The following is a 12,042-nucleotide window of genomic DNA, read 5'->3' on the forward strand; positions in this document are numbered from 1 at the left end:
TTGTAGAATTTGCTTTCAGTTAGTGATACCTGTCTACTTGTATGACTTTAATAACGGGGACCAGGCAGATTGATGGCTTCACCAATTGAGGAGAGTTGGGTATTATATCCTGGCTCTGAATTCTAAATAGCTTTTCTAGAGAATGAGAGGAAAAATATATTTTTTTATTTATTTGCCAAATTTAGGCACCATCCATCTCACTCTCAGAAATAGCATGATGTTCAGGTCCTTTTTGTGAGTGTCCCGGAAGCATATCTGCTTAAGAGAATAATGTCACACTAATAGCTTTCAGTTTGATCAAGTTTTTAATGTTCCAGTTTGGCACCTGAATTCTTTAATGGAAACCAGACTTTACCTTTCATTCACATGTGTGTATTAATACAGAATTTATAAATCTTTTGCTATTTCTAAACTACCCTGACTCTTGTTCAAATTTGTTACAAATTTGATAAAACATCCATAGAACTATGGTTACAGAGTGGCTACTTAAGGACAAGGGGTCATTTTCAGGATATTTTTTTCTTTCCCTCTTTGCTGTTCATTGCCATTGGCATTTGGAATTGGAGTCTATGAGGATTTGTTATCTCCTACATCAGTAGTTGCCTGAAGGGCTAAAATGGAAAGAACTGCCAGTTTTGTTACAAATATCCTTTGCCCTTAACTACTAGGGCATGAAAAGTATGCATATCCAATTAGATGGGAAACAGTACATGAATGTAGGAGCTCAAGTTTCCTGGTAAGTTTGTGGGTTAGAAATTTTGAAAGGTTCTTTCATGTCTAGTACTGAAGTTGATGTTTGCCAGCCAGGCAGAAGTAAGAGCTTACCATACCTGCCACACTAGCTGCTCTGTTGCAGAAAGCTGGAAGAGAAAATCCAGGAAAAACCCCAGATTGTGTGCCAGACCTGAATGTGAAAGTCTTATTGCATCTAGAATTAAAAAAAGGAGAAACCCTGGGTCAAGTAGCACCAGTTGTACCCATTCCTGGATTGGTAGAGTCTGCTCATGGTTATTCATAAATGAGTCTGTTCCTTCTCAGTCAGACTCTCCAGATACGGAGCTAAATGGTATTCCAGCTTGGTGAATAAAACCTAACCTTAATGTTTGTCTGCACATCAGATTGTGAAGTTTGCTGCCATAGGACATAGTAACAGCCAATAATTTTAATGACATTAAAAGACAAATACATGGAAAGCAAAACCACCAACTACTGCTGGTTATAATGCTTCTGTATGGCTTCCAAAATCAATTACTAATAAGTGTTCATGTTTATTTTTGGCTAGCCTGAGCGAAGGGATGCTATCTTGTGCTTGTGAGCTTCCCATAAATATGTGGCTGGCCAGTACTGGAGCATATTGTTTTTGTCTGATGCTCTGCAGTTCTTGGGTGTTTATACTATGTTCTTTCAACTTACTGTGTCGAATATGCACTGTCTTACAATTGTATATTCAATACAGTGTTACAAATCCAAGACCGCCTATTTAAGTTCAGTGTCAAATAGGAAATTTAAATCATACCAGGCCCAGTACTCTGTCAAGCAGACATTGTTCCAAACTAGACTAATTTTAATACACTCTTAATATTAGGCTCAAGTCGGATAAGAAATACTGTGATGAATTATTGGAGTTTCACAGAGCCGCAAACACAGATACAATTCAATCAATTGCCCTGTAGCAAGAAGAACAAATTCTGCCAATTATTGTTTACTTATTAATAGTATTTCTGTACAGAAGACCTCTGAAAATCTCTTCTGCTTGGGAACATATTTTGGCATGACCACTTCCCTTGCTCCAACCTTGCTCCAACCATCTCAATTACTTCCCTGCTTCTTCATTCAGTGAGAGCATTCCTCTCTCTGGTTCCTCCTCTCTCTAGGGTCTAGTGGTCTCTGCTCTCATTGATAGGAGGGGCCATCTCCAGTGCTTTCTATCATCTTTCATACAATCACACTGTTTCCATTGTCCTCGAGAAGTAGCTCTTAATACTTCCCCCCAATGTTGGATTTCCAGGTTTTTCAAAAAATATGTTTAACACAAAAAGAACAGAAATTTGAGGATTTCACCATTTTTCTAACAGTTACTTTTGCATTCTTGGACATGTTTGCTACAGAAAAATAAAATAAGGCAAGAGATGTTGCAACTAACCTCACAGTGAAATGGGCCTTACATTCCTGGTGAGACTTTCTCAAAACTGCCTTTGTTGTCTCATATCTTGCAAAAAGTCTTGCAATGAAATACTTTCTGCCCATAACGCTTTATGGGAAGGAAAGGGAAGTGCTATTGGAACAGTTGAAGGCTTGGGTTTTCATTAGGAAGCATAGCCTGCTTTGAAAGCTGTTTCAGTCTATAGTACTGTAGTGGAGTAACTATTAATTAGGCATAAATTCTGTGCATGCTCAGAAATAAGCTGTTTCATTGTGAGAAATTGCTTCTGTATGGTTGTTTATTCTGAACGTTTATATTCCTGAAAACAGATGGGGAGTCCATCTACAGCTCCAGGCATTACTTCCTCTATTGCATGGGGGTGGGGTGGAGGGGATGTATAGAGTTCAGGAAGATACTCAGTTAAGACTGCCATCTCCAGCATTTTACCAATCATTAACCTTAACTTTGCTGTAAAATTCTTATCAGGACATGTTCTATTCAAGGAATCCGATGAACAAACAATAGAGGGGTTTTTTTTTTAATTTGATTTATATGCCGCCCTTCTCCGGAGACTCAGGGCGGCTTACAATGCGTTAAGCAATAGCCTTCATACTTTTGTATATTTTATACAAAGTCAGCTTATTGCCCCCACAAACTGGGTCCTCATTTCACCTACCTTAGAAAGGATGGAAGGCTGAGTCAACCTTGAGCCTTGGAGAGATTCGAACCAGCAAGTAATTGCAGGCAGCTGTGTTAATAACAGGGTGCTTAGACCACTGTACTATCAAGGGTACTGTAGGGCATTTATCTACTTATCCCTTTTGAATACTGTAATATTCCTTTTGGCTGGTCCATTATGCAGTTGCACAACAGAAAGATGTTACTCCCCTGCAGCACATATCTTACTTTCATTCTGACCTCTGAAAATACGTCCTTACGATTTCCTCCAGCACTTATGCACAAATTGCTGTGTCATAAGCCCCAGAAGTCCAGATCAATATGCTCAATGGGAGAGAAATGGTATGGGTTTAGGAGGATCTATACAGTTGTTGCATGAAAGAACCTCTCCTATTTTCCACTGTCCTCGAGAAGTAACTCTTAATACTTCTCCCCACCCCTAGACCTGCCTGCATTTTTATTGTGAGGATTGAACTTTTTTAATTGTAATTCTCTACAGCTACTAATATTTTCTTTGTAGGAAGGTCTTCTTACTTCCAGGATGCTCTGCTTGTTCCAATTTGCATTGTTTAATGTGCAAACATGGTAGAGGTGTGGCTGGAAGCTGCCAGCCATTATGAAATACTTACTTTGAAAATAAGTTGAAAAAAATGCCTATAGGTAGCGATCACAATTGAGCCCAAAATTTCTGTTGCCAAGCAAGACATTTGTTAAGTGAGTTTTGCCTCATTTTACAACTTTTTCTGTCACAGTTGCTAAGTGAATCACCGCCATTCTTAATTTAGTAACATGGTTGTTAAGTGAATCTGGCTTCCCCATTGCCTTTGCTTGTCAGAAGGTCGCAAAAGGTGACTCCAGGGCACTGCAACTATCCTAAATATGAGTCAGTTGCCAAGTGTCTAAATTTTGATCATATGACCATGAGGCTGCTACAATGGTCATAAGTGTGAAAAACGGTCTTAAGTCACTTTTTTTCCCCAGTACCAGGGGTTAAATGCTCCCAGTTTGGACCAGATCGCCCAATCTGGTAGCGATGGTGGTGGGTGGTTCAGAGAAACGGTAACAAAAATCCCTGCCCCCCCCCCCATGCCCAGCTGAACCGCACAATCATCAGAGGCTGTTTTTTTTACATTTAAAAGCATTTTTCTACAACCTTTTCAGCCAAAAAAATTCTTTTAAAAGTTAAAAAAAAAAAAAGCTTCTGATCGCGCAGCTCAGCTGGGATCGTCAGAGGCTTTTAAAAGCATTTTTTCTACAACTACTTCAGCCGAAGAGGTTGTAGAAAAAAATGCTTTTAAAAGCCTCTGACGATTCCAGCTGAGTTGCCTGATCGTCAGAGGCTTTTAAAAGCATTTTTTACATCCTCTTCTGCTGAAGAGGTTGTAGAACGAATGCTTTTAAAAGTTAAAAAAAAAAAAAGTTGGTCACGCCTACCCAGTCACATTCCACCCCACCCCACCAAGCCACACCCATAGAACTGGTAGTAACAAATTTTACATTTCACCACTGCCCAGTACCATTGTAAGTTTGAACAGCCACTAAATCAGTGGTTCTCAACCTTCCTAATGCCGCGACCCTTTAATACAGTTCCTCATGTTGTGGTGATCCCCAACCATAAAATTATTCCCAAGACCATTGAAAATATGTATTTTCCGATGGTCTTAGGTGACCCCTGTGAAAGGGTCATTCGACCCCCAAATGGGTCGCGACCATCAGGTTGAGAACCACTGCACTAAATGAACTGTTGTAAATTAAGGACCACCTGTAATTGCTTTCCTAGTTTTGCCCAGTAAAAGAGCAGGGATAGGAGTGCGGATGAAGAAGCTTTTTGCATGTTCTCCCCTCGTGCTTAGGGAGATATGTTGACTTCCTTGGCCTTATTGGTGAATTTTTCTTCTTAGCAGGTTCTGCCTGTCTCTTGTGCTAACTGCTCTTCATGCGGTGGCTGCAGATGAAGGTGCACTTCTTGTTCACCAGGACTCCTGGGGAGACTTTTGGCTGTTACGGTTTTTGGTGAATGCTGCAGGCTATGCAAGCATTCTTGTGCCAGGTTTCTTGCTCATAAAGTATTTTAAGAAGAAGAATTACCTTGAAACAGGTAAGTACCTATAGAACACATCTCCTTTTATCTTTTTGTCAGCTAATTATATCAAGCTGTTCAGGTATTGAACTGGTGTTTGGAATTGTTAGTGGGCAAGATAAGGCCAGTAAACTGAAACTTGACTTGCAGGAAGACAGAAACTCTTCTATGCCCTGGAGGCATAAGTGTACTCAGTCCTCTCAAAGATCAAGCCTCTCTCTTGACAGTTTCCTTTGAGCCTCCACTGTCCTAGGTGATCTTGGTAGATATTATAAAAGTACCTTTTACTGCTTCCAGCTGGTTCGCATATTATACTGTTTCTGGATGAGAGTTGATGTGGTGGCAGTATTCTATGCAGGGGCAGCCTCCCCATTGAATTGGTAGTGCAAACTGAATGCTAGCTTGCCAAAATGGGCAAAATTCAGCCAGACGAATCCCCCGTTATACAAGTAGTAAAGGAATGGCTTTGGTTGCCTGGTTTTGGTTTTTTTCCAGTTCTGTTAAGATGTCCCCTACACGTTTAAATTCCTGTGCAAGAAAGTCGCACCCGTATTGTGTTTTTGGTGCCCAATGAATTTTTTTTTGTCCAGTAATTTTAGTTGTATCTTTTAATACTGTTTCAATGGTTTTATTATTATGCTCTATTCCAGTGATGGCTAACCTTTTTGCCATTGTGTGCCAGGAAGAGGGGGGGGGCGGGGGAGGTTCGCACACTTGCGTGCTCACACTCATAATTCTATGCGTTCTGCCCTGCGCATGCGCACCCCCCCCGCTCCTGGCACGCGATGGCCCGGTAGGCCCATCTAGGAGTCTCTGGAGGCTGGGGACGGCAAAAAATGTCACTTCCTGTCCCACCGGGAGTTGGAAAATGGGCCGTTTGAGGCCTCCGGAGGGCCACCGAGGGGGTGGGGAAGGATGTTTTCGGCTCCCCACCCCCCGATGCATAGAGAGGATCTGGAGCCAGATGAGAAAGAAAAACAGGCCTTCCCCCACCCCCCAGGCCCTCCGGAGGCAGAAAACAGCCTGTTTCCCTACTTCTGGTAGGCCCAGAAGGCCCCAAAATCAGCTGGCCGGCGTGTGCATGCGCGCCAGAGCTGAGCTGGATTGCCCACTGATATGGCTACATGTGCCACCTGTGGCACACGTGCCATAGGTTCGCTATCATGGCTCTATTCTGATTCTGTGACCAGTTTGAATTTTCTGTATTTGAGTAAAAAATATGTTTATAAAAATAAAAATTGTTAATACTCTTGCTGAAGTGCTTTTCTTTAATCACTCAGCTGAGTTGTTACCCACCAAAAAACACTCATGTGTTGTTCAATTATATCTGTAATAAAATGTATCCTCTGGGCCTGTCTTTCATTAGCTTAGCAAACTGTGAGTGCAACGTTGTGAATAAGAGACATGGAATGTGAATCTGCTTTTCTGTATGGCCAGAAATACAGAAAATATATCTTAGCAGGAACAAGTAACATGAGAAAATTAAAATAAAACTGGATTAACAGGGATAATGTTGGTAGGAATAAGATTGTAATTAGCATTAATGAACGGGGGCACGATGGCTCAGCGGTTAAAGATGCTGAGCTTGCCAGCTGGAAAGATGACAGCCAGGGTTCGAGATCTGAGTACTATGCAATGGGATGAGCTCTCATTACTTGCCCCTGCTCTTGCCCTCTTAGCAGTTTGAAAGTATGTAAATGCAAGTAGATAAATAGGTACCACTTTGGTGGTTAAAATAAGTGTTCCGTGTGACCATGGAAATGTCTTTGGACAATGCTGGCTCCCTCAGCTAAGAAATGGAGATGAGCATCGCCCCCTAGAGTTGGATAGGACCAGAAAGGGGAAATCTTTACCTTGGGCCATTGAGATAATTGATTGCCTATAGATAATATTCTTTTTTTCTTTTTCTTTCTTAGGCCGTGGAATTTGTTTTCCAGTAATCAAATCCTGTGTTTTTGGCAATGAGGCCAAGTCAGGGCATCAGGATGATGCCATTTCGGCAGCTCGAAATGAGACTGTAGAGTCATCTACAGCCCGTCAGATTTTTAAGCTGCTATTCTGTGCAACTGGCTTACAGGTAAAGAACAGATAGGCTTTAGATCTCTCGGCTTTAAAGCACCCAATTTGAGACTGACAGGAAAGTACAGGTAGTTCTTTAGCTACAACCATTCATTCAGCAACTGTTTGAAGTTACAGTGGCGCTGAATGGTCTTATGACCTGTCCCCAGAAGTTCCCCTGGAGAGTCTGCAGAGAGAGTGAGCCAAGAAGGCAAGGAGGGCACAGTGTGAGTGAGCAAAGGGAAGGAGGCTATGGTGTGTATGGCAGTGAAGAAGAGTACAGCGAAAGTGAGCGATAAAGATGGAGTGTGTGAACGACAAAACGTAGTGTACTTGCAAGAAGGCTGCAGTTTGTGCAAAATGAAAGGAGGGAGGATGGCTGAGCCTTCCAGGGGAGGCTGCGGTTTGCACCAACACCCTCAACTCATGTGTGGCCTGGATCAAGCCATCCCCACCCAGAGGCATCCTGTGCTCCTTTCCTGGGACTCTGTCTGCTTAATGACCCATGATTCTCTCTTGTCAATGATAGGCAGAAGTGCTGGAGTGGTGGTTGCTAAGCAAAGTGGTCACATCTTGTTTGATGACTAATTTGCTTAGCAACCATGTTTCTAGTCCCAATTGTGGCCCTAAATTAAGATTTACCTTTATGAGAAAGCCAAGTACCAGTTTTGTAATGACAGAAGTTGGGAAGAAAAATTTATATATTGGTTAGTACAGTTAAAGGAAAATAATTTATAATTATAGGCTGATATATGTTGCATGAAATAAATGTGTAAATATATAAAATGAAATTTACCACCTGTAAATTGTTGCAACGCCAATTTCTTCATTTGGTAATGGAACTTGACAATGTGGTTAATTCATAGTTAAATATATAGATGACGTAGAATCCAAATATTCTACCAATTAATTTTCATCTGTAATGGAGGTAACTGAGTTTTGGCTTAATATAATAAGAGAATCCCAGCTATTGTTCTTTCTAAACTTGGTTTATCGTTTAGCATTATTTGTGAACCAGGGCATTATGGTTTATTCTAAAAACCAGTTTAAATAATCGTGGTTAGCCACGATGTGTGCTAACCAAAATTTTCTTGGGTCAGTGAAATGCTAGGAAAACTTGTAGAAATTTGCAGTATCGAGAACTTAAGAATTTTTAAAGTTCCATGAATTCACCTTTTACAGAAATGCATAAACTATAACTTTTCACCCAATCATGTTTAATTTAAGCCTAATGGTTTGGCTCACATTGATAAGCTATTGATTTTTTTAAAATAAGGTTTCCCTAACTTTCTATTAGCAGGCGGTTTCTGGGTTAGGGTTAGTTTCTTATGCCCTCTTTCTAACAAGCAGGCTATTGGGTGTTAACTTTGAAAATTTGCGTTGTCTAATTGACAACTTTCTTATTTCCACTCAAATCAGGACACGCTGATAATATCATAGCTGCTATGTTCTTGTCAGAGGAGAAGTTATTTTTTTTCATGAACATTTTTAATAAAATTAACAAAGCATAGGGTAATTTGCTTATGAGGCCTAACTTTTGGTACACCCTGTATCCTATACACGACCAGTTTGTTTCTTTGTTATATAAGGACCAGTAATATCCTCAACTGTTTTGAGGTTAAACTAGCACTTGATTTTTGCAACATTAAAGTATAGGTGGTGCCATAATTTAACAATCTCCATTTGACTTTGTCAGATTTTTTTTTGGTTGTAGACTAGATCCTTCTTATAAGGGTTAAGGGAATATGGTCCAATCTGGCTTTTAGCTCTCATTTAGTGTTGATAAAGTGTTTACAAGCATTTAGATCACTCTCGATACATAGGAGTTAGAAGATTCCCCTCAGACTGTCAGATGGTCACCATGTGTCACTTCCTCCCTGATCATTGCCCTCCTAATCTCTCTTCTTCTCCCTCACTTTGTAGATCTCCTATTTGACATGGGGTGTCCTCCAGGAGCGTGTCATGACCAGGTCCTATGGAGCAAGTGAGTCAGAGCCTGGAGAGAAGTTCAAAGATTCTCAGTTCCTCGTCTTCATGAACCGGATCCTGGCCTGTACTGTGGCTGGCCTCTATTGTGCTCTGATCAAGCAGCCCCGTCATGGCGCTCCCATGTACAAGTATTCTTTTGCTTCCCTCTCCAACATTCTCAGCAGCTGGTGCCAATATGAAGCTCTCAAGTATATTAGTTTCCCCACCCAAGTGCTGGCCAAAGCCTCCAAGGTGATTCCGGTCATGTTAATGGGAAAGGTGGTGTCACGCAAAAGCTACGAGTACTGGGAATATTTAACAGCAGCACTCATTTCAGTTGGGGTTAGCATGTTCCTGCTCTCTAGTACTCACGACAAGCATCTCTCCACAGTCACTACCTTCTCTGGTGTGATCCTCCTCGGTGGCTACATTGTTTTTGACAGTTTCACTTCCAACTGGCAGGATGCCCTTTTCACCTATAAGATGTCCTCGGTGCAAATGATGTTTGGAGTGAATGTCTTTTCTTGCCTGTTCACCATGGGTTCGCTGCTGGAGCAGGGGGCCTTGATAGAATCAATAAACTTTATGGCACGGCATTCAGAGTTTGCTGCCCACGCGGTGCTTTTGTCCGTGTGTTCCGCTTTTGGACAGCTCTTCATTTTCTACACCATCAACCAATTTGGAGCAGCTGTCTTCACCATTATCATGACACTACGCCAAGCCTTTGCCATCCTGCTTTCTTGTCTCATCTATGGCCATGCAGTCACTGTGATGGGTGGGCTGGGAGTAGCTGTGGTCTTCATAGCACTTTTCCTCCGTGTCTATGCCCGCAGTCGCATGAAGAAGCGAGCAAAAAAAGTGCCTGCGGGTGAGGGCACAGTACAAAAGGTTTAGGAGCTGCAGGAAAAGCTGTTTTCCTCCCCACCAGTCCAAAGCATTTGCTTAATCCTGGTCATGAACTTAGTAAAGAGCTGGAAAAGAGGTGAAGCTTGATTATTTTTTCCCAGATGATTTTTTTGGGGGCGGAAAAATACTGGGTTGACTTGAAGGAAATGAAGGAGTGCTTCTTCTGACTGTTAATGTCTGAACAGTCTTCTCAAAACAAGTGGTACCGAGATCCTTTCCTCAGTGAACAGATGGGAGGTGAGCCTAATAGGCTTACCCTGACTTGTGGTTTTATAAGAGATGGCTTATTTATGATCAGGGCAAAGTGAAGTTGTTTTTGTACAGTTCCCATCCTACTGCTGTGTGAAAGGGAATACCAAGAATAAAACTTTGAAAAGTTCTAATCAGAACAAAATATCCAGACTTCACTATTGGAAGACCAACCTAGCCCAGCTCCCACAGGAAATCTGGGACTTTTCTTACTGCGGGTAATCTTTTTTTATAACTGGAGGGAGGGGGGAGGGGATTGCACTTAAAAAAATGATTTCAGCCTGTAAGAGCCATAGGGACATGGCACTATTTTGGTACATTAATGCCAGACGTTCACTTCCCTTTTATTTTTCAGCAAGATTTGAAATAATGCTGAAGTACAAAATCAGCATTTAAAGCTTTCGGATGCCTAACAAACCTGCTTTTCATCTTTTTTATGTAATTAGATCAATTTAGCTGTTGCATAAGGGCAGCGGGGGCCATTTGCAGCCCCACTTACTCCTGCCCTACAGAATTTGATTTGCTGAATAGTGAGCTCTTTCCAATTATTGCTTATGCCTTTTCTAGTTTGGTGTGCTCATAATTTTGCTGAAAAGTTTAGATAGTGCACCACTTTTGCTTCTGTTGGTTTTTGCTAGCTGACTGTCAGCCATTCACCCATTTTTTTTTAACCTCGAGCTAAATCTTGGGACATTTTCCTGGGATTTATAATTGTAGCAAGCAGTTCAGAAAAGCACATCCATTATCTGTTTAAAGGTTGAACATTTTGGAAGAAGCTCAATTTTTTTTTCATTGTCCTTGACAAGGTGGTACAGCAGTACATCTTGATTTCTTTTGCCTCATCCCTCCTCTAATGGATTTGCAGAGGTTGCTACAACTTCTCAGTTTACATAGGGAACCAGCAATATAAGATAAACAACTCAGCCTTGTATTCTTCCAACAAGATGGCTTCCCTTGAAAACTTGAGTATTGCAGAGCTCTGGCATATACACACTCATTTTGCATAGTGTGCTCAGCATGTTGTAACTGTTGAGAGTGAGGGGAATTTTGAATATTGTTGCTCAAAGCAGTTGCCTAGTCTTTTATCATTTTTGGAACTAAGAAACTAGCTCTGAGTTGTACAGGACAGGAGTAATGGATATGTCCAAACACAATTGCTCTGAAACCTCACTATAGCATTGGAGTTACTTTTGCCAGTTCCACCCAGAATGTCTGGACTTTACCAATTTAACAATTTTAAACTGCCAAGCTGAAATTGTTCAGGGCAAATATTTCTTGAAATACAACTATCTTATTTTATTAAATTTAAAATATGCAGCAAAGAAATGGCTCAGGTTATGTTTTGTAATCTTGTATTATGTTGAGCATAGAGTAAAGCAAACTAATCCCTTGCTGGGAATTTAACATTTCCTTACATCCTAAAAGTATTGTGGTGTGGACTAGTCCTTTAATCCAAGAACAAATAAGGACAGATAATTCACACAAGAGTTGTGATAAGCAGTTATTCCTATTTACAATGTGGATCTTCATGCACCCATTTGGGTGGAAGTTATTGCTGTATGATGGGTAACCCAATACAGAAATTGACAGTGGTAGGGCTGCAGCCCCTATTCCATTTATTTTGTATTGAGAGTCTTAGACCAACAGATCAGTCTATAAGACTGATAACTTTTTGTGGAGGCGACACCCCTTCTCAAAGCCTAAAAAGAATGGTTACAATATTGGACCAGGGAACCATCTAGAGATCCAAAAGTGGGACTTTATGAGAAAAGGAAATAGGTTGAATGCCCTCAAAGAAAAGATATAACAGTTGGTGCTCCAATTCTGGATATATACCATTCCATTTTCCACTAAAACTCCATGTTTAGCAAGATATACAGATCTCTTAGTAAATGGTAAATAGGAAGTGAGGTACCCTTGTCTATGCAGAGCTGAACCTATTTGGCACACTCTTTTTCCT

The 12,042-nt window shown here is 41.0% G+C and overlaps 1 protein-coding gene across 1 annotated transcript; it reads left to right on the forward strand.

The window, feature by feature from the left end:
• Window positions 1–6,897: 6,897 nt before the first annotated feature.
• Window positions 6,898–11,392, forward strand: SLC35B2 (solute carrier family 35 member B2). Its single transcript, XM_070949994.1, has 2 exons — window positions 6,898–6,978; window positions 8,883–11,392. Exon 2 carries the CDS (start codon window positions 8,922–8,924, stop codon window positions 9,819–9,821), a length of 900 nt encoding a protein of 299 aa, XP_070806095.1. The 5' UTR covers window positions 6,898–6,978; window positions 8,883–8,921; the 3' UTR covers window positions 9,822–11,392.
• The last annotated feature ends 650 nt before the right edge of the window (window positions 11,393–12,042 follow it).

The sequence above is a fragment of the Pituophis catenifer genome, unplaced genomic scaffold (genome assembly GCF_029215685.1).
Source record: "Pituophis catenifer annectens isolate HBS135680 unplaced genomic scaffold, rPitCat1.0.hap2 SCAF_1, whole genome shotgun sequence".
Taxonomy (NCBI): domain Eukaryota; kingdom Metazoa; phylum Chordata; class Lepidosauria; order Squamata; family Colubridae; genus Pituophis; species Pituophis catenifer.